Here is a 22,578-nt window from a genome sequence, read left to right as displayed (position 1 = left end):
CTCCATTCTCGCGCGTTTACAACGTCAATACAATTTATTGGCTTATTTGTCAGATACGTATGTCGATTGGAATACAGGATTTACATTTATGCGACATGATTATTCGATGACGCTCATGTGCAGTTCAATTTTTGTGATTGGGAACTGAAACATTTGCCGGACTATTTTCCAACATTAAAATATTCACTCATTCGTAAATACTGCCCGGATTCTTTCGTTTGTTGATTAGCTTGATTAGAGGGGATTTCTTTTATTTGATTCAATGTATTAATCAAACATTGAGGTTATAGCTGAAAGTAGGTGAGAGCTTGAAAATCTTTGCGCAGTTGCTTCTTATTTTGCATTTCCATTGGGTTGGGATCGCGAATAGAGAATTACGGGTTTGAGTAGTTATTTTCCGATTTTCAAACAACAGAAGAGATTCCCTGAGAAAAGTAGTATACTACCGAAGATTGAAATTTCCCACGAGAGGTCAAGAGGAAAAAATTGAAACTCAAAACTTGTGCGGGAGTTCACAGTTTTGCGCTTGTCCGTTGGAGGCGTATTCGTATTTAAGCTCCGGTAATGCCCGACAGACGACGCTGCAAAATCCTCCCGGACCCCGGATTATGTACCAATCTGCGTGTAAACCGTCATTCATCGGTGTCCGGCCCATCGAAGGATTTTCTATATCCACGATATCCACTGATAACGCCTATCTCCAATACCTCCAATAGCCGAAAACTCATATCGAAAATGTTTATTTGATCGTACATATTTTATTTAAAAATCCGCATGTATCGTACATCATTGTATCGAATCGTTAGATAACAATGTCAGTTAATTTAACGAAAAACAACGACTCGCTCGTTGACGCTTGGCACCGCGTCGTTGACGACAAATCACCCGTCAATTGGTGAGCAACATTTTTTTTCCATCAATTTCTACATGTCATTTGTTCATTGATTCATCTGTTTTGTTTAACTTGTTGCTTCAAGACAATTTAATAATCAAACTTTATGCAATATATTCTGAAATAACAATAACTCGAGCCTGAAACGGCCTATATTCCAATAAACGTTATTCCATCTTATCTTTTTCATTTTGAAAAATTTATTCATTCTGAATGAGTAAGGAAAAATGGAATATGTCTCTTAAAGTTTTTCTTATGCATTCTGTGTTTTTACCAGGGCTGTATTTGGATATGAAGGCCAAACGAATAATCTTAAAGTTGTCGGAACGGGTAGCGGAGGATTGGAAGAAATGATAGATGAACTCAACAGCGGTAGCATTATGTATGCCTTTTGTCGGGTTATAGACACTAAAACAAGTTTACCCAAATGCGTACTCGTTAACTGGGTAGGTAAAAAAAGAATTTTCAAACTTTTCAAATGGTTCAATAATTTCTATTTTTATCACTTGTCATTTCACAGAGACGTTGAAGCATTGAGATAAAATTTGTGGTTGGGATTTTTTTTCTGAACAACTTTTGCTTTGAAGAAATTTTTGCTTTCATTAAATTTTCTAAATTTCAAAATATAGAACAATTTTTGTAAATTTTTTAATGACACTAAGATTCTCCTTGTTTCAATTTGTTTTGCATGCATCTCCATTCACAAATAATTGTAAAAAATTCATATTTTGAGTCTGTCATACTTTTTTGTTTTTTGTTATACAGTTGATTCTTCCACCCAGTTTACTGATAGCTTATAATCAAATTTAGTAAATTAATCATTTTTTGCAAAGTCATGGTTTTTTATCTTTGAAATGTTGTAATGTTCCGGCTGTGGTGTTAGACTTTAATACAGGAATTTACCGTTCTATCAAGTTATGATTCAAAGTGGAAATATATTTTTTGTACTGTACAGTTTGAATTGTTGAATTTTTCACAGAATTATGATTCTACACATATTATATTTGTTACAGCAAGGCGAATGTGCACCGATAGTGAGAAAAGGAACTTGCGCCAATCACATAAGGGATATAGAGAAATTATTGAAAGGAGCTCATATTACAGTGAATGCTCGTTCCGAAGAAGATGTCGAGGTTGAGCTGATAATGGAAAAGTTAGCGAGAGCTACAGGTTCTTCTTACAAGTTCAACGAACCTCGTGGTGAAAATGGTGGTAATTCAGGGCCAGTTGGGACAACATATCGTCGGTAAAGTATTTCTTTGAATATCGATGTAATTAATTGACGCTCCAACATGTAGACTGCTGCTGTATTTCTGAATGCTCACATGGATTAACGACAAGAGCCAAGGCGTCCCCTTAAATTTTTATTCACAAATTTTCAGAGTTATACCCGAACAGGAGATCAATGCGAGCGAACGCGATCGGTTTTGGCAACGGGAAGAAATCGAGGAAAAACAGAGAGTGGAACAAGAACGTCTCCGGTTAGAGAAGGATCGTCGAAGACTCGAATTGGAAACGAGATCGCGAGAGGAACAGGCGAGTAAGCTGAGAGAGCAGCAACAGGTATGGACCTATGTTATTTTTTTCTTTCCTATCATTTGTCAATAATCATTTCTGGCACACTGTTTATCTGATCTAATATAATAGGTGAAAATGCTTGAATTTTTTTTTTATCCCTGTTGAATATGCAATAAATATTGTTAATTCGACACTGTTTTTGAGAATAAAAATAATGAAAAATTGTTTTTCTTTCTAATTAGGTTTCTACGTCCGAAGTATCGGGGATGGTTGAAAAAAAATCGGAGCAGCGAGCAGCGGAGATAAAAAATTTGCGAAATCAACAGATGATGGCCCATCAGAACAGCAGCGATACAGACGACGAGCACAAGTCACGAAGCGAAGAATTACGGCGACAGCGTAGTAACGAGGCGCAACAATTGATAGCTCAACGCACGATAAACGCTCGTGCGGTTTTCGAACAAAATACTTCGGCTGGTCAAATGAGACAGAATTTGCAACCGGTGCATCATCAGAAATTTGTAACGAGAAATAATCCGGTAAGAAACGTGGGAAGTGTATCGGAAATGTTTCAAGAGAAGGAGGCGAATGTTCAGGAGAGAGGAGAGCGAAAAGCTCAAGAAAGAGAAACCAAAGTCGAGGAAAGAAACGTTACGACGACGGAAGAGTCGAAACAAGCAGCAGAAGTAAAAGTGGAAACGGCAACAAAAGCTAGTGATGAAAGAGCTGCCGCGACTGTTGAACAGTTTGAATCCGTGGAAAAAGCGACAATTTCGAAGATGGAGGAACTCGCAATTGGAACGAACAACGGTCCACCGACTGTCATTGGGGAAACGACCGAGGAAAGTTTAAACAATGTCGAGACCGAATTATACAATCAATTGAGCGGTGGCGAGCCTTATTTATATTTCGATCCTAATAACGAGGGCATGAAAGCTCGAGCACTTTATGATTATCAAGCTGCCGATGACACCGAAATAACTTTCGATCCTGGTGATATTATTACACACATTGATGCTATTGACGAAGGTTGGTGGCAAGGTCTCGGACCTGATGGAACTTATGGGCTTTTTCCAGCTAATTATGTCGAAGTTATTGAAAATGATGCCACATGATGCCATGGAATTGTTCAATATCAATTTTACTTTCCTCTCTCGATAACTTCACATGAGATTTCAAACAACCTGATCGAAACTATTCGATGCTCCCATTAGTTCATAGTTGTTGATTAATCGTTCGATCCTCTTACTGCCTTGAGAATTTTATCGATTAAAATAATAGTGTTGAATTTTGCATTGTTGGGATGTGACAAAAATTCACTTGATCGTTGTGTTATTTGCTAAATATTTCAATTGCTTGCATTTTATAGAAATAATTTTTGGTCTACGATTGAGTTCTCAAAGGGAAACGAGCAGCGTTTTCGCCCATCTTTTCCAGCCTAAACTAGCACTAAAACGTTATTCTGCATTCGCTTACATTAAAAAACAAAATATCATGTTTTATTCTATTCCAATGATTCAAACTTCAACGCAATAAGATATGCCCGAGATTTAAGCAGCGACTGAAATTATTGGCTTTTTTAAGCCAACTAACACACAGTTATTGTTATATTTTAAACGTTTTACTTTCAGTACTTATATACGTGAAGCGTAAAATTCTAACGATACTTAAGGGAACGAAATATCATTGGTAGTGGTAAAGAAAAAGTAACGAGTCTTATAGGGTGCGTTCTTGAATGCAGCTTTTACGTTTATTCGCTCAATTTAACGTTCCAAAACATTGTCGTCCTAGCTGTAACGATCGTCATTATAATACTGTAGAGTTCGATGTTTTTTTTTATGAATAGATAAAAGTTTAAATCGAGAGATTTGAGGAGAAACGAAAGTAAAACTAATAATTCCCATAATATTGACGTAATTTTCAATAACGAGAATAGGAAGCTTCTTATGAAGTTTTTAGAAAATATTGAATTTGTTTCAGGGGTCCAAAAATCTATAAAATTCTCTTTATTCCTTTTTCCGTTCGAAACAATCTTTTGAAGCCTACAGAAAGAACTTTTATATGTAGATTATTACAATAATGCCTTAAGAACGCATCCAAAACGGGATGTATGGTCGTATTTGTATTCGTAAATTGAGATCCTCGAATTTGAGGAATGAAGAAAGGTTTTAGATGAGATTAGACTTGTCTTTATGTGAAATAATTAAGAATATCGTAAACACCAATTAAATCAAGACGTCGGGAAAAGTATTTTACACGTGACTCTGAAATACGTGATATCATTTTTTGACCACGTTCGAAAATATGCATCCATCATAACATTTATTCACGAGCCACGCTAGAAACTTTCATAAGAGTCGAGATTAATCTTCAAATATCAACTCTTTTTCCACTCATGTATTTCGTTGCCAGTAGAGTCGTCTTCACTGCGCGTTTGACACAATAATGATTACACTTCAAACTGTTATAACGACTACCACAGTATAGAACTGACTGATTATCATGTTCGAATAACAACCTGCAGAGATTTTTATCATGAGTCTAAAAGCATCATTCATCAAAGTTCCGTTCAAAGATATTTTCATTTTGTAATGGGCGCAATGTCATTTTTAAAGTATCACATTTTCAATTCCATTGGAATACGTAAAAGAATTCGATACAAGGCAGGAAAACGAGGAATTCACTATTTGCCAACTTGGTGAACGTGCATTTAGTCTCGTCGTATCACACAAACATCGCTTCGACTTCCATCATTTTGTTATTTTGAGTATTTTTATTATAATTTTCTTCAATTGCGTTGATCAGACTTAATTAACGTATGTTGGGTTGTCATGTATTATAATTATAGTATTTTAAAGGGAAAAGAAACAAGAGTATTGACTGTTAATTTTTTTGAGATTGAGTCAAGCATCCGGAAATTATATTTGCTTTGCGGCAGTTCCGGAAAAGCTTGTACCAGTGTTCTTTTATCTTTTATCTTAAAACGTGGCGTGAATTAGAAGGAAGAAAATTACACGTCGGGATCGAATGCCGCTCGAACAAATTGAACTGATAAGATGTAAACGTTTTTCTTTTCGAATTCCTATTTTATTGTTTATTCGAATGAAAAATAAAGTAAAAATGTTAACATATACAAAAGAAATTTATTTCTGTTTTTAACCAAATCTTCATAAGTCCAAATAAGAAAATAACTCAAAAAGAGTCATCTTCTGTAACCAGGGTTTCCACTTCCACCTCCTGAACCTCCACCTCCTCCTCCGCCGCCACTTCCACCACTGCCAGTACTGCCACCACCACCACTGCCACCACCTGCGTGACTCAAAAATGCTAAATGACCTTTTGGACATTTGTTGGCGTAATGTCCTTTTGTACCACATTTGTAACAAGTCACCTCTTCGAGAGGCTTTTGTGGCCCTCGAGGTGGTGGACCGTTGTGCATATTCATGTGATGATAATGCGACGAGTGCGAACCGCCACCTTCTTGTTCATGTCTCACTTGAGCTTCTCTCATATCCGAAGGCATTTTATTACAATACATAGCTTTGTGGCCCCCCTCGCCACAGAAGTGACACGTTATCATAACTTTCTTTCCTTCTTTTGGTTGCATATCTTGAACAGCCGGTAGTTCAAATCTTGGACTGAAAGAATTAATTGAAAAATTCAATTAAACTATCTCGGAGTTACATATAGAGACAGAATAAGTTGTAACTCAAAATTTTAGGGATTGCTCATTGCTCTGTAAAAAAGTAACCATGCACCAGTCACACTGGGCAGGAAAAGTCAGAAAAGTATTCAATATTTTTTGTGAATTTTTTTCAAACGCCGAGTTTGTTTTGTCTCTTTAATACTTTGTTTTCACCTGAATATATACCCACAGATGTACATTCAATTTTGCTATATATTCTTCAGAGTGAACTCAAAATACTAAGTTTCTGAAATAATCTAAACTTTCTAAAACTTTGTCATATCAACAAATGTTTTTTTAAATTATAATAATCCACCGGCATAATTCTAAAATTATATAAAGCCTCAATGTATACTTTGGTGTGTACTTACTGCATAAATTTACAGTTAGGACCCTCAGGACAAAATCCAGCTAGATAAGCCATGCAGAGAACCCTCCTAACGTGACGGTGTCTGCAGAGGGGTCCGTGCCTGCAAAATCCTCTGTCGTACCATGGACAATCTCTAACTTTAGTCTCCGGGTCGATGTGCAAGAAGGGGCATTCCTTATTATGACAAGCATCTATTCGAAGAAAGAATAATCAAAGGTGTTAAATTCAATTACAATTAAAATCTTTTGCTATAAAGGAAAAGTATGACTTACTGAAACGTGAATAGAAATAACATTCAGGCATTTTTGTCATGTCATATTCATGGAGAAATTCACATTGATCTCCTTTTTTACAAAGTCCTCGCAGCCAATGTTTACAAACAATTGTTCTGTCGCCACGTACGTGCCTGAAGGGACATGATGCCCCTTTGTTGCAAGTACCTCTGGGATAGAATTGACATACAGCAGCGATGGATTCTGAAAAATAAATTTTACACCAGAAAAACGTGTGAAAAAGCTTTCAAGAAGTAGTTGATTATCTACTGCATTATTATTCAGTCACATCCTTTTATCATGATAACCTTAAAGTTGAAAACTCCCAAATATTTAACTGTACTTACTATCCATCCCCGTGAAAGGTAATGATAGTGCTCCATATTGTTCATCCAACGCAATTTCTATGTCAAATTTCATATGATCCACACTCGCAACTAAATATTCCATTTTTAAGCACAATAATCTGTCAACTTATTATTGTTCGAAGCATCCATCAAACACCGCAAACACCGACACTACACACAATAATCATGTGTTGCAGGTTGCGCGTATTCCCCGCCACCATGGTCCACAATGCTTTTCATTCACCGCTTTGTTCAGCTGCTGCCACTCGTGACTGTTCAGCGTACTATTTCCAAATGTAGCAACCATCATACCTTCACGTGGTATGTTTGAAACGAATCGATCCAACTGCATCTTGAGGTTATAGGATTTCGTGAAATCGATTTATTCAAGATCCGAATGAAACTTTGTTATTCGCCGGTAGACAAGAATCTAGAAAAGCTCGGCTATTTCGAGGCAATACGAAAACTAATTCCAAAATTTCAAATAATCAAAAAATTATTGAGAAATTCTTTTTTCATAATTCATAATTTTTTTTCGCAGTAAGAACGAATTTTATTAATTTTCTAAAATACCCATTTTTCCCATTTTTTTCTCGTTAAGGTACGAGCAGGAGAGTTCTAAACGAGAAAAATTCCTGACTTTTGAGGACTTTTTTCATAGTTTTTTCAATTTTTTTCGAACAAACAGAATAAAATCGGAGAGAAATTTGAAGCGTTTCAATAATTATTTACACCCATTTACGCAAATGCGTTAAAATTCGCAGCTGTCAAATCTGTCGACGATCCGATGACCAAGAACAAGGTTCGAATTTTAGGCTTCACAAACGAATTTCCTTCACAATGGAACAAAAGAAAAAGAAAAACAAGCGAGTACGGCTCCACTTTTGAATCCCGAACGGCTACGAGAATTTTTTTCGAAATGTTTGCGTTACGTTCGAACACGTCAGTACACAGCGACAGGAACCAAGGTCATGCGGAGTGTTCCGAGTGATCTCGAGTTGACTGATGGGCGCTCGTGATCTTAGAAAACCTTATCAAGAGGCTCGGTAGAGTCTCGGGACAAGTACATTGACAGCCCTATTAAAAACAATTCCCATAGAAAATCCGGCTTGTCATCGTGCTGCGTGAGATCGACGACGAGCTTCCAACTGCTGTTCAAGCGGCGGGACATTCGAATCCTCGTGTTTGCTGCCCTGCTCTCGAGGCGCTCCGGGAAAAGAAAGCTGCGCGAAAGGCATCGTTACAGTGCGGAGTACATGCGCGAAGAATAATCAATCAAGACGATGTTTCGGCGAAGATGCAAAAAATGCATGCTCCGATATAAGAGCATCGCCGGTCGATTTGATCACTCGAGAATCGAACCACCCAATAAATCATCGCGTTGAAATGAAAATCCCTTTCAAACGCTTCAATAATGTGCTGTGAATGCTAAATATTTTCCAGGGATGAAAAATTCGAGTAAAAATATACAAGTTGACGAGACAAAAATGAGAGTCGGGCAAAAGCATTAAGATTGTTCCGGCACGAAAGGATTATTTTCTTAAGTCTTGATAGATAGTCGACTGAGACACGCATCAAATTTTAAAGGACTCGTCTTATTGGCTATTGAGACAAACGCGTTTAAATGTCAATAAAAATACACAGGGTCAAGGGACTATGCGTAAAAAATCGTTTATCTTTCCACATAACGAATGAGCGCTGAAGTTTATGAAAAAGGACACAATAACAATGAAGTCTATAACTAAGTTCTGGGGAATATTTGAGACGATTGTCTTACGCGTAATAAAAATATACACGGAGAGTCTTTTATACGAATATTTCGTATGAATACGTAGAAAAATTTTCTATGTTTTGTAACAGCGCTGTTGTATGTCATCATTCTATTACATTTCACCAAAGTGGATAATAATTTTGATGCCGAAAGCAGCTCTCTGAGCTCTCTCAAATTTTACTATGTACGACAGGCAAAATTTAGGTCTGTGACATTCTTACATCGATCGATGCATCGATATCCGAATGTCACTCGTGTCTTTGGTGAAATGTTAAAAATTGGTGAAACGTCGAAAATGTTTGTATCGTTGAGTCGCATCGTTCGAAAATAAGTAAATTTTCTTTTCTACAAAGATTTACAATTGGCAAAGTCCGCTTATGAACGAAGCGGTTGCTTGAAATTTTACCATGTGCCACCAATTAATTTTCATGTTTATACTCGCAACGCCTCATGTTATTGGTGGGCGCATGAATTTTGCTATGCTATTGAGCAAAATTCAGTGTGGTAAAAAGGAAAATACGAAACTATGCAATTTTTCGTATAGCACAGAGAAACTATTGCTACGTTATCTCCTAAATTTTCATCAAAACATTTCATTATTTACTATGTTTTTAATAAAAATTCGCTCGGTGTTTATTTTTGATGTAGCACAGCGCGTTGTTTACTGTGGACTGTGGTAATGGTTCCCCAAACTTTTGCATTATTTGAAACACTCTGTAGCGATTATTATTATAATATCGATATGGCCCGTCGTTACTACAAAAACAGTAATTTTTGCTACAAAAGTCTCTTAAGTTAAAGATCGAAGGAAATTGGTAATGAGCACTCGTAACCTCACGTTTGCTTATTTCGGCACGTTGTTTCTCCTCGGCTCGGCCCATTGCTGTCACAGCCTTCTGTCTTTTTATTAACACTTTTTTCTCGATTTGCGCTCTCTAATGCGATTTTTAACATAAAAAACAATAGTATTTTAGCCAGGGACGAATAAAATTTGGGGTTCGGTCAGTGATGGATCCCCGATTAACGAATGGCTTGTAATTTCATTCGCCGAAAGATAAGTTTAAAAAGTGTATTTACAATTTCGAATAAACAACTCTGACATTAATTTAGAGTGGTAATATTTTAAATTAGGAAGTAAAAATCGACCCAATTCGGACACCCATAAAATACGATCGTACGGGCATGATCTACCTTAAATAATTGAGAGTTTTTAAAAAATCGATGTTTTTAGGGATGAAATCGAAGGTGGAACTACATTCGTTATTTCTCGTTGCAGCGTTTGCGCAAGCTCTGGTTATCGCGCAGCAGTTTGGACCATCGACCCCAGTCATCCCCGGCAGAAGTGTATTCCATACACATGTTCAACACAAAAGAGTCTTTTGGACGAATGTCTTCGGGTGAATACGTTTGAAATGCAGAGAAAGCGAAGTAAATAATACGGCAACACGTGCCAATTGACCCTTTCGAAGGATATTCGCGAGATTCGGTGTGCCAAGGTTCGAGTAGCGTGTATCGTCGGCGGTCTAGACGCGACTCTATCGAAAGGGAAGGCGAGCTCGTCGGAGCTTTTCGTTTTCATTCAACCTGTGACAACGACGTTATCGACGTGGTGTGAGAATAATAAAGGAATGCCAAATGGAAATGCAGACTTGCTGGAACTACGCAGCACTCGGAGATGAGTCAGAAAAACAGCATCCGAAAATCGGCCTAAACTTTTCTTCGTAAAATCACGTGATCGTCCCACAACTGTCGGTGCGTATCATTCCAATAAATTCAATTAAAGTTCATCGTGTTGAATTGAAACTTCGGTCGAGTTGAATTTTTTACAATTTCCACCTCTTCGTGAGCAAATAATTCGACACAAATTTTTCAAGATCTCAAATATTTCGATAGCACTTTTCAAAGCTTTAATGACACTCAGCCAAAATGTAGGAATATTCGTTTTCAAAATACTTCGGGAATCGAATGACGGTCGAGGAGTTTTACTGTCAAAAGATCCTGAGACAGAATAATATCCCGTGCCAAAATATATTGAAGATAAATATTCTCGGAGAAAATATTATTCTTGGGACAAAATATCCTCGATTTGAAAATATCCTACACCTCTGTAATACTGAATCTCGTGGATATTTTTATCTCTATTAAATCAAGGGAATCTTTATTATCATTATCAACGAAATTATGTTGGAACCAATGTTTTCAAAGTGTGTGTGTATGCTTTCGTTTGTTTGTTTTGGTTCATGTGCGTGTGTGAGTGTGTGTGTGTTCAGCCCGCCTGCCTCGCATGAATAAGTAAAAACAATGAAAAAGCAAATAATCATAAAACTAAATTAAAGAGGATATTGCGTCTGAGGATATTTTGTCCTGGGACCTATTGTCACGTAACCGCGTTCGAGGACAACTTATCGACGCGAATTCAACAGTTTTCCCACTCACTGTTCCGACATTGTGTGTCAACATTGTCTGGCTCTCTCTCGACTCTGGACAACAGTGATGCGCGCTTCGGTCTAGCTCTCCAAGTCCCGATGAATCGGCGTGAGAAGAAACTGGAAGAAAGTTTCCATTCGCCTGATTATTTATCCGAGTTAAACGTAGCTGATGAAAAAATGATATTTCTGTGGGATTCGAGCCCTGCGGACATAGTTTGGTAACGAAAGTGAATTTTTTCTCTCCCCGCATCCTCGTTAGACTCGACGCTCGAGCGAGGAGAGGTTTAAGGAGCAAAGAAAAAATGCCGCCGACAGAAACGATGACTGTCAAGGAAATAGAGGACGCGGAGGACATGGCGGGCATCGATGACCTCGTCAAGGACGAGCACGTCGATGAAATCGATAACTCATCGAGCAAGGATCACCCGACAGGACCATTCGGCTTCAAAACACCCATCATATGGTCAAACGTCGTCCGGATTTTCGGGTTTCACTTCGTAGCTCTCTACGGCCTACTCACGGTTGTCCCGTTGGAGCACAAGCTATTGACACTATGGAGTAAGATAACGTAGAGTTTGAAATTGCGATAAAAGTGCATGCTCTTACGGAGGGGAACGATTCAACGGGCGAGCAAATTTTCATTGTCCATGCAGACATTTTAACTTGGATTTTCTTTCACCCGTAACTCGCGGAACTTCCAAACTCGTTGAACGCGCTCGCCCATTCGAATATTTCTTCGGCTACGTCCCGAATCGGCTAGCATCAGCCGAGGGAATATTCCACGTAAGAAGCGATTATTCGTAACGATTAAACTGCATGAGACACAAAGCGCTCAACCAAATTTGATTAAGTCCGAACGAATCTTAAATCTAAAGCAAAGGTCGATTTTCTGCAAAGTCCAACACCTAAAATAACAAAGAAGATACCGAATGTCCGCGTAGCAAAGTTTCCATTCTAAAGTAAATGCGTTTCGGGATGAGTTTAAGGTGGATCATGCCCGTAGAATCGTATTTTATTTTTTTATTTCATTTTTTTTTATTGTCAATATTATAAATTGCAATCTATTCCGTGGGGAACGTTAAATAATTGTGCTGTACGATTGAATTATTATTGATATTATTTCACATTATTCGTTTGCTTAATTTATCAGGTCGAGAGGCTTTATACGTTTTAATCTTCTTATTTCATTGGTATTTTATGAGTATCCAAATTGGGTCGATTTTTACTTCCTAATTAAAAATATTATCACTCTAAATTAAGGAAGGTGGCTACCGACGATACAGTGTTGCCATGCTAAACCATGTTAAATACATTAAAATTTTCAAAATGATAAGAATTTAATAAAATTTGGTGAACATATTCTTTAGGGCCAAATTTGACAATACAAATTTTTTAAGATTTTTCTTCTCTACAGTTATCGAGTAATTGATCACTAAAGTTCAAGTGTATAAGCATAGCGTTTCCATATATATAGGTATACATTCCGGGCATAAGAAATCTGCTTTAATGCGTAATTACTCGATAAATAAGCAGAAGAAAATTTTGAAAAAAATGGTGTCTTCGCACTTGATGTTGAAGAACATTATCACCAAATTTGATCAATTTCTTATCATTTTGACGAGTCTAGCCACCCTCCTTAATGTCAGAGTTATTTATTCGAAATTGTAAATACATTTTTTCAACTCATCTTTTGGCGAATGAAATTACAAGCCATTCGTTAATCGGGGATCCATCACTGACCGAACCCCAAATTTTATTCGTCCCTGGCTAAAATACTATTGTTTTTTATGTTAAAAATCGCATTAGAGAGCGCAAATCGAGAAAAAAGTGTTAATAAAAAGACAGAAGGCTGTGACAGCAATGGGCCGAGCCAAGAAGAAACAAAATGCAGAAATAAGCAAATGTGAGGTTACGAGTGCTCATTACCAATTCCGTTCAATCTTTAACGTAATATATCTTATTTATTACTAGTAAGACAATTGTCAAATTTTTTTCCAGACCTTCGTCATTGTTATTGTGTACGCTTTTCGTAAACTTCGTATAAGAAGCGTTCATTCGTTACATAGGATCGAATATGATAAATTCGAAATTCTTTATTTTCAAATTCAATTTCAAACGAATTACAATATTTTTTTTTCGACTCAGCTCTTCGAGGTTCACGAACAAAACTGTCATTTCTCTTGATATTTTCTTTTTCTTCACTTTCAATTATTTTTTAAGAAAAAGGTCTTCTTTTTACCATTGCTTTTTATAATGTGAACATATCACATTTCTTCTCTTTCATGTTCATGTTTTTCTTCATATTTAAACACGTTTATCTCAATAACCAAGAAGAAGAATCGTTTAAAATTTGATACGCGTGTCAGTAGGACTATCCATTTAAAGTCTGTGCGAATTTCAAGACTTTCTTAAGAAAATCGTTTCGTGCATGAAGAAGCTTAACGGCTCAACAAAAAATGCTGACGACGGAAAATTGTTGGCGAAGAAACGACTTTTTAGCTGACCCAAAGTACCGATGCTTACTACGCAGCGTTCAGTCGAGCTCACCGGGACAGAAGGCATCGCCAAATATCAAGGTCAAAGTGCAGCTTCGTCTTTAAGCGCTAATAACATTTCCGCAGGTTGCTTCATGTGCGGGACCGCGGGTTTTGGAGTTACTGGTGGAGCGCATCGTTATTGGACGCATCGATCGTACAAGGCGAACATGCCGCTTCGTATAATTCTACTAATCGCTTACCTCACTGCTGGCGAAGTAAGCTAACGATTTTCACCACTTCGTATTTCATATTACGATCGAAAATGTTTTCATTTATCGTCGTTCTTCACGCCCTCGTCCCATCCCGGCTATCCCAATTTTTCCTCCGGATTTCCAAGCGTTTCAATTTTCCTCGAGTCCCTTCGAGACTCCGTTGCCCTCGGTTTAACGTGTTCAGAAATTCATAAAAGCCTGACGCCCCCACACTCGTCGATTTCAGCCTTATTTCGCCTTTTGTTTTCCTAATTGTATTAAGGTAGCGCCCCATTCTCGATCGCCGCCGTCCATCATCACTTCGTCGGTGGTTTGCATTATTTTTGCTCTTGCTCTTTCAGAATTCGATATACGATTGGGTTCGAGATCACAGAGTGCATCACAAATACACGGAAACCGACGCGGATCCTCACAACAGTAAAAGAGGCTTTTTCTTCGCCCACGTCGGCTGGCTCATGATGAAAAAACACCCGGAAGTCTTGAGACGAGGTCGTATGATCGACATGAGCGACGTGCTCGCTGATCCTGTTGTCCGCTTTTCTCAAAAGTAAGTTCCAACGATGAAATACCCTCGGTCTGGATCGATGTGGAAAAAAACGTTTTTGATCGGAGGCGCCAAATATTTATGGTCCGAGGAGCTTTGGTGGCTCTACGAATCGAGGAAAACTCTGCGAAAGGGAATGACGGAAAAGTTTCTCAACAACGGAATCGAGGCCCTCGGGTCCTCTTTGAAGATTTGATCAACAAATTGTGAGATCGAAAGCTTTTCTGGAGTGAGAAAATTACGGAAAATCCACATTTCAAAAGGACGTACCAAGCGCAAAAAAAATTGCAGAAACAGAGATTATAAAAGCAAAATGTAGCTCGAATCGTCCCCTTAAAAAACCTCGTGCGTTAAGCCAACTGACGATCCTTCCTCGTCGAGATTTTCGATTTTTCGTCCTCTTCTCACAACTCGGGGTGGTCTGTTTGAGTGCGTGTGTCCCCGCGTCCGCGTGCACCCACAAGTGCGTGCGTACGTCCGTCCGCACGGGCTTACTATAACGGCATCAGTCGCGCACTTACTTTTTCTCCAGTAATCGATGAAATTGGACGAAAACTTAAAATTTTGCAAATTCGAGGTGCGTCAGGCGACCGTTTCATATAGTCCCGATGCGATAAGCGGTGAAATAAAATTGTCCAGATCGAAGACCACTGCGGTGGCAATGAATTGATAAATTTATCGTCCATTGGCCGTGAACGATTTTTTGAGTCGAATGAACTAGGTACGTGTGTAATTTAGTACTCAAGTTGAAAAAAGCACTTGTTGAATGAGCGATCACGTGGACCTCGTGCTATCTCGCGGGGTCGCAATCCGAGAGAGGATCAATCACGTTGACGATTCGGGTACAGCGCGTGCTAAAGTTTCTTTTTCCTTGGAAAATATTTGTCTCGATAACAACGATGTTAATGATAAGAGACTGGAAATCTACAAAAATAAAGTGAATCATTTGAAAATAATAACAGAGAATTCATCTTTGAGCCCCGTATTCGTTCGCGATTATTCCACAAAACAAATATTTTTCATCATGATTCGGGTTAAAGAATACGAAAAAAATTATCGTTTTCTCGCATTTCCCACAAATTTGTAGAGGCTCCTAGTGAATTCGCATCGAAAGACGAGGATGAATCGTAACGCCCTTTCGCATGAGCGTATTTTTTGGTGGCGCAAATTGGGGCACTCGAAATTTCACCGATTCCTAAACTCTGAGAAGCCGCGATTATATACAAAAACAATATCGTCGCTATGAATTCCTCACATTTTTTTCAATCTGTGAGACGGTTTCTATCAAGAATTTAGAATTATTTGGCATATGAATTATTGAATAGAAATGCAGTGATGATGTAATCTCATAAACTCCCGTATAAATTTTACGATTTTTCAAGTTTCAATTCTTCATTAAATGATCGATAAATTTGGCCAATCTATTCGCACGCATTTTTACTTTACTGTTATTTAAAATCAGTTATTTGTAGAATATTCGGGTTCTTGAAAGGAATACCTTAAACACCCCAGAATTTCACAGTCCCATCCTAACCGCCCAGGTCAGTTAGTCAGGTCATAAAACCTTCTTGCCCTTTCGTTGGGTCGAATTTTCCGGGCGTTCTAGCGACGAAAAAAAATACAATTGATCAGAACTGTCGTTCTCGAAGGCTTGAAGATTTGCTGTGTGTGCTCCGAAATTAGAAATAATTTCCAGGAGACTTTAGTTTTGCTGCTCGTTTCGTTTTCGTCTCTTAGAAATTTTGAAATAAATGAATTTTCGAGATTATTTATTCGTACTAAATTTTTATTTTTATTTTTCTTCGATTTTCCAGATATTTTGGGTTCCTCAAACTAATGGTCTGCTTCGTGATTCCGATACTAATTCCTGTATATCTGTGGAACGAAGATTGGTATCACGCCATAATATCGCAGGCGTTTATACGATACGTGGTGTTTCTGAATTTTTCATGGTCCGTCAACAGCTTCGCGCATATCTGGGGTTATCGGAGCTACGACAAGTTCGTTGACAATTAAGTAACACACTGTTCGGTATCAACGAGGCGATTAGATTATTTGGACGATACTTTTGGGAAAAATTCGTTTTTCAAACTGACGATAATTCAAGAAATAAAACTTGGAAGTTGAGGCTGGAAAATGAAGAATTCGATACCTGAAATTCTCCGAATAAACCGAAACAAAAATGACCATTAATCCAAAAGAGCATTATTCATAATCCGATAATGAAAATTCGTACTTTCAGCATAATTTTTATCGAAATATCACTGCGTGTGTCTCGACTACTATAAAAATACACGCCAATTTGGATCGTCATTGATTTTTCTCATTAATAAAATTCTCAAAATCTTAAAATTTCAATTTTTTGTTTTTACACTTAATGTTACGTTATGAAATCGATTAAAGAGGGATGAAAAATGTTCGTTTCGATGCCTCAGCTTCCTTGCCGATTGAGTAGCCGCATGTGCTGATATTTTATAATTTTAAGCACGTAGAAATACGAAATAGTAGAAACCTCAAAGGTTCTTTTTACTCTCGACAGAACAATATCACCGGCCGAGAACAAATACGTTTCGCTGTTCAGCATGGGCGAGGGTTGGCACAACTATCACCACGTATTTCCCTGGGATTACAAAGCTGCCGAGTTTGGTAATTACGGCTTGAACATGACAACGATGTGGATCGATTTGTTTGCCAAATTGGGTTGGGCGTACGACCGTAAAACAGCTTCGGATGATCTCATTAAAAAAGTATCGCAGAATAAGGGCGACGGTACTCACCCGATCTGGGGTGACGTTAAGGCCGATACCGAAGCCAAAGTAGCCACCGAATAGCTTTTCATTTTTCTAGTTAATCGTTTAACGTAGATGCTGCTTCGTAGATTGAGATTAAAATGAAGAAAACAGGGGACTTGAGCTAAAGAAAATATACGCGAGGGAACAGAAACTGTTGCCACTAATCAAGCGAACAGGGCCTCGTAGAATTAGAACATGAATTTAAGGTTTACCTATCGCAGCAGCTAGTCAAGAGACACTCAATTATTTCGAAAACTTTAAATAACCTATAGATGATGGATTTATATATTATTTTATCAGTATTACGAAAGTTCATGATTTTTCGAGTGTGCGTCGTGATGATTTATGGAACATTATTTATTATCAAGTTTTTTAATGTCATTACGACACTCCACGTAATTACTCGTCTAAATCGAAGATTTTTATTTTCATTGTTCGGCAAACCTCTTTTTTATTCAAAAATGATGCTCATCATTTTTTTTAACATTTGAGAATGTTTTTAAAAACATATGTAATCGGGAAAATTATTTATTCATGGCTCAAATCTCGGTTGGAGCGCGGTCTCCGTAAGCTGTGTGTTAAATTTATAAATTTTATCGATTATTTATTGCTGTAAAACTGGTCGATAATGCGGACAAAAATTTTGCAGGCGTTTTCTTGTGTGCTTTAACTATCAAATAAACAAGCATCACGTTTTTATCTAATAATGAAGTTTGCGATAGGTCAACCTTAAGTGCCAACATTATATTCTTGTGACACACACGTTATATTGTATTGTAGCTTAGACCAAAATTTTAACGGCACAAATAAATATATATTTATGAGGAAGATAATAATAAACAAAGAAAGCCGAATGCTCGAACGAACAAGTTCGATTGAAGATTATAAAAAATGTTAATTGTTAAGATATTATGAGAGATTAATGAACTAAACAAATCGAGTGTAACCGCACTATTTAGAGTAAATTATTAACTAAAAAACAAATATCAAGAGACTCGATAGAGTCTCGGGACAAGACGACGAGTCCAACGAAATGAAGGAAAAAAATATTTCTAATTCACCAGTTTTTAATGGTTGAAAACTACGAATTGCAATGTCGCCAGGGAACAAAATTGAAGATTAACTGGAATTGTTCGAGAATTTTTTAATATCATTTCGTTGGACTCGAGGGTTGCAAATCAGCGTCATCGGGACAAGTACGTTGACTGTCGTCTCCTGTCAATTCTTAGTCAAATCTTGTTATTTTTTTCCATTTTTTTTGTAAAATTGATTCGGAGTTGCACAAATTATGGATATAAATATATATTTAAATATACAAATGTATATGCACGAATGTGTATACGAAAATGAAGGCTGTACAAGAAAAAACAATCATTAATTTACAGTCGTATCGTCAATACGTGATTAATTGATCCGCACTGCTCGTTATTTGAATAAATTGATTTATATCGATAAAGAGAAAAATCAATTCCAGTCAATTGCCGAATAAATTGCTTTCAAAGGTCTTCCATTTGAAGAAAACTTCGATGAGAGTTTTACGATAAAAAGTGTTTTATAAAACTTACCTCCTCGTCTTTGCCCCCCCCCCCCCCCCCCCCCAAAGAAGTTACTTTATCAAAAAGAAAAGTGATTAAAATTTTAGGACTAAAATGTCTATTATTGAAACTGTAGAAATAAAGGACTATCGCCACTGAAAATAGTTTTATTGATTTCGATAATTACTGATGGAAAAAATAGAACGACTCGATCCAACTGGATGGAAAGCAGCGTATCGATCCTCGTTTTTTATTGATTTTTTCTTTCCCTCTGAATCGATTGTTCGTCTTACACAGTAAGGTATTATTCGAGCTCGAATTATAAATAAAAAAGAAATGAAATTCGAGTAATTTGTTTGCGTTGATCGATGGGAGGGTCTGAATGAATATTCGAAAAGTTATTCAAACGATTAACCTCTGTTGACACCGCACTGGTGCAGCAACCGAGAAAATTCGGAGTCTCTAGAACTAGAAAATTGTCTTCTTCATTTTGGCCATTTTTCTATAACAAAACTTGATTTTTCAATATTTGAAATAATCGTAATCGATTACCGAGGAATTGTTACCCCCAAAAAGTCTCGCTGTAAGATTAAATACATTCACGCACGAAATAAAAACGTTTGAAAAGTCCAAGGACAAATTTGCACCAGTGTGGCGAGTGTGTGCCCTTAAAGGGAGTGTGGCGTCTACGGGTTAATAATGGACGCTGGAACTCGAGCTTGGGATGCACGCGTCGTCGTCGCAAGACGCATCGCAGTCATCGTATCTGCCAAGTTGGAAGTTGCCGCCTCTGAATCATTGTTTTGAGTGTAATAGACGCGTGGCCAGTTTACGTGACGGAGCGAGTTATGCGCTCGAACGTCGGGAAGCGAAGCGCAGAACAGCGAAGAAAGCCACCAGCGCCATTTTATTTCTGATAATGAGCCACGAGTTCCAAACATTTACGAGTTTTCCATGTCACGGAAACGTCAATTAACCGCACTCGCGTTATCGTGTGCGAATGCGCGAACTGAACGATTCCAGCGTGGTTATTGCCTGAGCACGATTCCACGTTATTGTATTCTTGCAATTTCCTTTTTTTCATTATTTAACCGTCGATTACGATAATTAGCAAAAACAGCATGTTTAGGTCGATCAAAGATCGGACGAAAGTCTTTTATTGTCGGGTTTCGTTCGACTGATGCGAATACAACGCCGCCGCGGAATCGAAGGTCGCAAGCGCACCCGGAAGTCGCGTGATTGATCACGATCATCCATCCCTCGATAGCCGTTGATAAACGAATCATCAAAATTCCTTATTTCAAGAAAATTTTTCCGGCACGAATCATCGCGGTGATAAGCAAATTTCGTGTGGTGCAACGAGAACGTCTCATTACCGCCGAAACTTTACTCCCGTATTTCTTAATTAACGTCAGCGGTGATCTCACGATTTAAGGATATATTGCACAGGCGATACAATGTTGCCATGCTAAACCATGCTAAAAACATAAAAAAATTCAAAATGATCAGAATTTTATAAAATTTGGTGAACATATTCTTTAGTGCCAAATTTGATAATACAAATTTTTTAAGATTTTTCTTCTGTACAGTTATCGAGTAATTGATCACTAAAGTTGACGTGTATAAGCATAGCGTTTCCATATATATAGGTATACATTCCGGGCATAAGAAATCTGCTTTAATGCGTTAACTCGATAACTAAACAGAAGAAAATTTTGAAAAAACTTGTGTTTTCGCACTTGATGTTGAAGAACATTATCATCAAATTTAATCAATTTCTAATTATTTCGACTTTTGTATCATTCACCCTTAATTCAACTTTTCGTGCGATTAGTCTTCGGTCTAGTCGCGCCGTGACCGATAACTTGCCCACGAGTTTGTCTCTAACGCTGATAGAGTACCCGGTCAACGTCCCTGTTTCTTTCTCTCCGTTTTTTTTCGACGCTCTGCACCTAGAACGCTATCGAATCAATGAGAATCGTTGGTTTTATGGAGATTTTAATTCCGTTATGAAAACGAGATTTTTAAGATTTTTTGTTTTTTTTTTTTTCATCGGCCCCGATACTTTCGTGACTCACGATTGTTACTGAGTACGCAAAGTCCAGTGGGTTCAAAGATTTTAACACGCAGATGAACCGATATCATACTCGTAGACGAAATTCTAAAGAAAACGCGCAGCTGCCCCGATGTAATCACTGCTTACATAAAGATAAGTGGCGTGTGATTTAACGATTGGTCGAATACATAATTTTTCTCATTTCGTTCGATTTTTAATCGATTTAACTCGGCTACACGCTTTTTTATAATTACCTGAATTGGTGCTGATTTACTGTGATCAGTGTCGAATTTCCCATGCGAACCAGTCCTCTGCTATTTTATCGTTGAGTAATTCTTTGTGCTGAAATTCCATTGTTTCACCAATGAAAATTCATTCAGCTGCTTTCCTAACAATTTTTTTTTTCATTATCGACGTTTCGACGAGTTTGACGATAAAAGAAAAAAAATATTTTTCAATGAATCTTCATTACGAGAGTCCACACTAAAAATTGCGAAGCGATCTGGTCAACCGCCAGTGTGTAGCGATGTCGAGCGTGTAACAGTCGCTTCGTCACGTGACCGTGCTTCTTGTTAGTCTCTAAATTGCTTGATGCTGACATAAAGGGTGCACTTGAACTCACGCAAGAAGCATTTTTCGTTTACATTAAGAAGGGCCGAACTCCCGACATTTTAGAGAACATACATATATATATATGAGTTTGTGCATATTTGTTACACAATTTGCTTGCCACTCTGCTGCAACGGCAGGGCACGAAATTACGTTTCCGCTTTTCCCTCCATCTGCCTCTCTTTCTCCCTCCCTCCCGCCCCTCTTTCACGCAAACGTTAAAAAATATTCCGGAACTCTGATCCCCTTATCGATGAAAGAACAACAAAATGACCACGATAATTCCAGCACGTATATATCTGTGTATCACGCCACGTCAACGATTGCACATTCTTCATATCCGTTTGAAAATCATTCCAAGTGTCGGCACGTTTTCCTCAAAATTCTATTGCACACTTCGTATAAAAGCTCTCTCGTCCTTTTGAGGGATAAAGCACTGAAAAATGTGGTTGATTCGAAAATTCTTCAATTCAATTCTGTCACGTGAACGTCGGATGCTCGTTGGAAAACGATTCGAATATATGGCGAGTCCACGAGTATCTTCGGAAAAAGTACTGTTAAAAATGTCTCTGGAGCATATATTATTTAAAAAATGAGAATCTCAATATTCGTTAATTGGAATTTATTCAAGGGCGATTATCAAATTATTTTTGTTATTGATAAGTAACGAATTCAAATGATCTCGTTACATTATCGACAGCTAAATTGGATTATTATATTGTTTGTAAGTATCTGTGACACGCTTGATTCTTGAACGTCAAAAATTTGTATGATTTTCCTTACTGCTACGAACCAACTAAAACTTTTGGGGTTATAAGAAGAAAAATTTTGAGGTTATATGATGAAAAATGCAATTTTTTCGAACGGTTGAAGGAAAACTCTCATTGTTAATTGTCACAAAAAGTTAAGTTCACTTGGGAAAGTAATGTTCAAAAAAATGAAAGAATCGGCTTGAGTTTTTTGTGTGCATATATACATATGTCTACACAGCATCTATAACCGTATACCT

At 37.6% G+C, this 22,578-nt stretch overlaps 3 protein-coding genes across 3 annotated transcripts; 2 read left to right on the top strand and 1 right to left on the bottom strand.

The window, feature by feature from the left end:
• Positions 1–104: 104 nt before the first annotated feature.
• Positions 105–5,541, top strand: Abp1 (Actin binding protein 1). Its single transcript, XM_043417787.1, has 5 exons — positions 105–895; positions 1,170–1,338; positions 1,906–2,138; positions 2,275–2,455; positions 2,653–5,541. The coding sequence occupies exons 1-5, from the start codon at positions 813–815 to the stop codon at positions 3,523–3,525; spliced, it is 1,539 nt and encodes a 512-aa protein (XP_043273722.1). The 5' UTR covers positions 105–812; the 3' UTR covers positions 3,526–5,541.
• Clp (Cleavage and polyadenylation specificity factor subunit 4) lies at positions 5,476–7,313 on the bottom strand. Its single transcript, XM_043417790.1, has 4 exons — positions 7,085–7,313; positions 6,738–6,941; positions 6,467–6,656; positions 5,476–6,048 (listed from the first exon to the last, which is right to left on the bottom strand). Exons 1-4 carry the CDS (start codon positions 7,185–7,187, stop codon positions 5,613–5,615), a joined length of 933 nt encoding a protein of 310 aa, XP_043273725.1. The 5' UTR covers positions 7,188–7,313; the 3' UTR covers positions 5,476–5,612.
• Positions 7,314–10,179: 2,866 nt separating this feature from the next.
• On the top strand, positions 10,180–19,066 carry LOC122409316 (acyl-CoA Delta-9 desaturase-like). The gene is made up of 6 exons (XM_043416782.1): positions 10,180–10,607; positions 11,544–11,842; positions 13,906–14,036; positions 14,375–14,580; positions 16,392–16,577; positions 17,117–19,066. Exons 2-6 carry the CDS (start codon positions 11,587–11,589, stop codon positions 17,406–17,408), a joined length of 1,071 nt encoding a protein of 356 aa, XP_043272717.1. The 5' UTR covers positions 10,180–10,607; positions 11,544–11,586; the 3' UTR covers positions 17,409–19,066.
• Positions 19,067–22,578: the final 3,512 nt, after the last annotated feature.

The sequence above is a fragment of the Venturia canescens genome, chromosome 4, assembly GCF_019457755.1.
Source record: "Venturia canescens isolate UGA chromosome 4, ASM1945775v1, whole genome shotgun sequence".
In the NCBI taxonomy this organism is placed as follows: domain Eukaryota; kingdom Metazoa; phylum Arthropoda; class Insecta; order Hymenoptera; family Ichneumonidae; genus Venturia; species Venturia canescens.
Note: the sequence above shows the minus strand (reverse complement) of the source record. Positions and strands in the feature narration are given on the sequence as shown.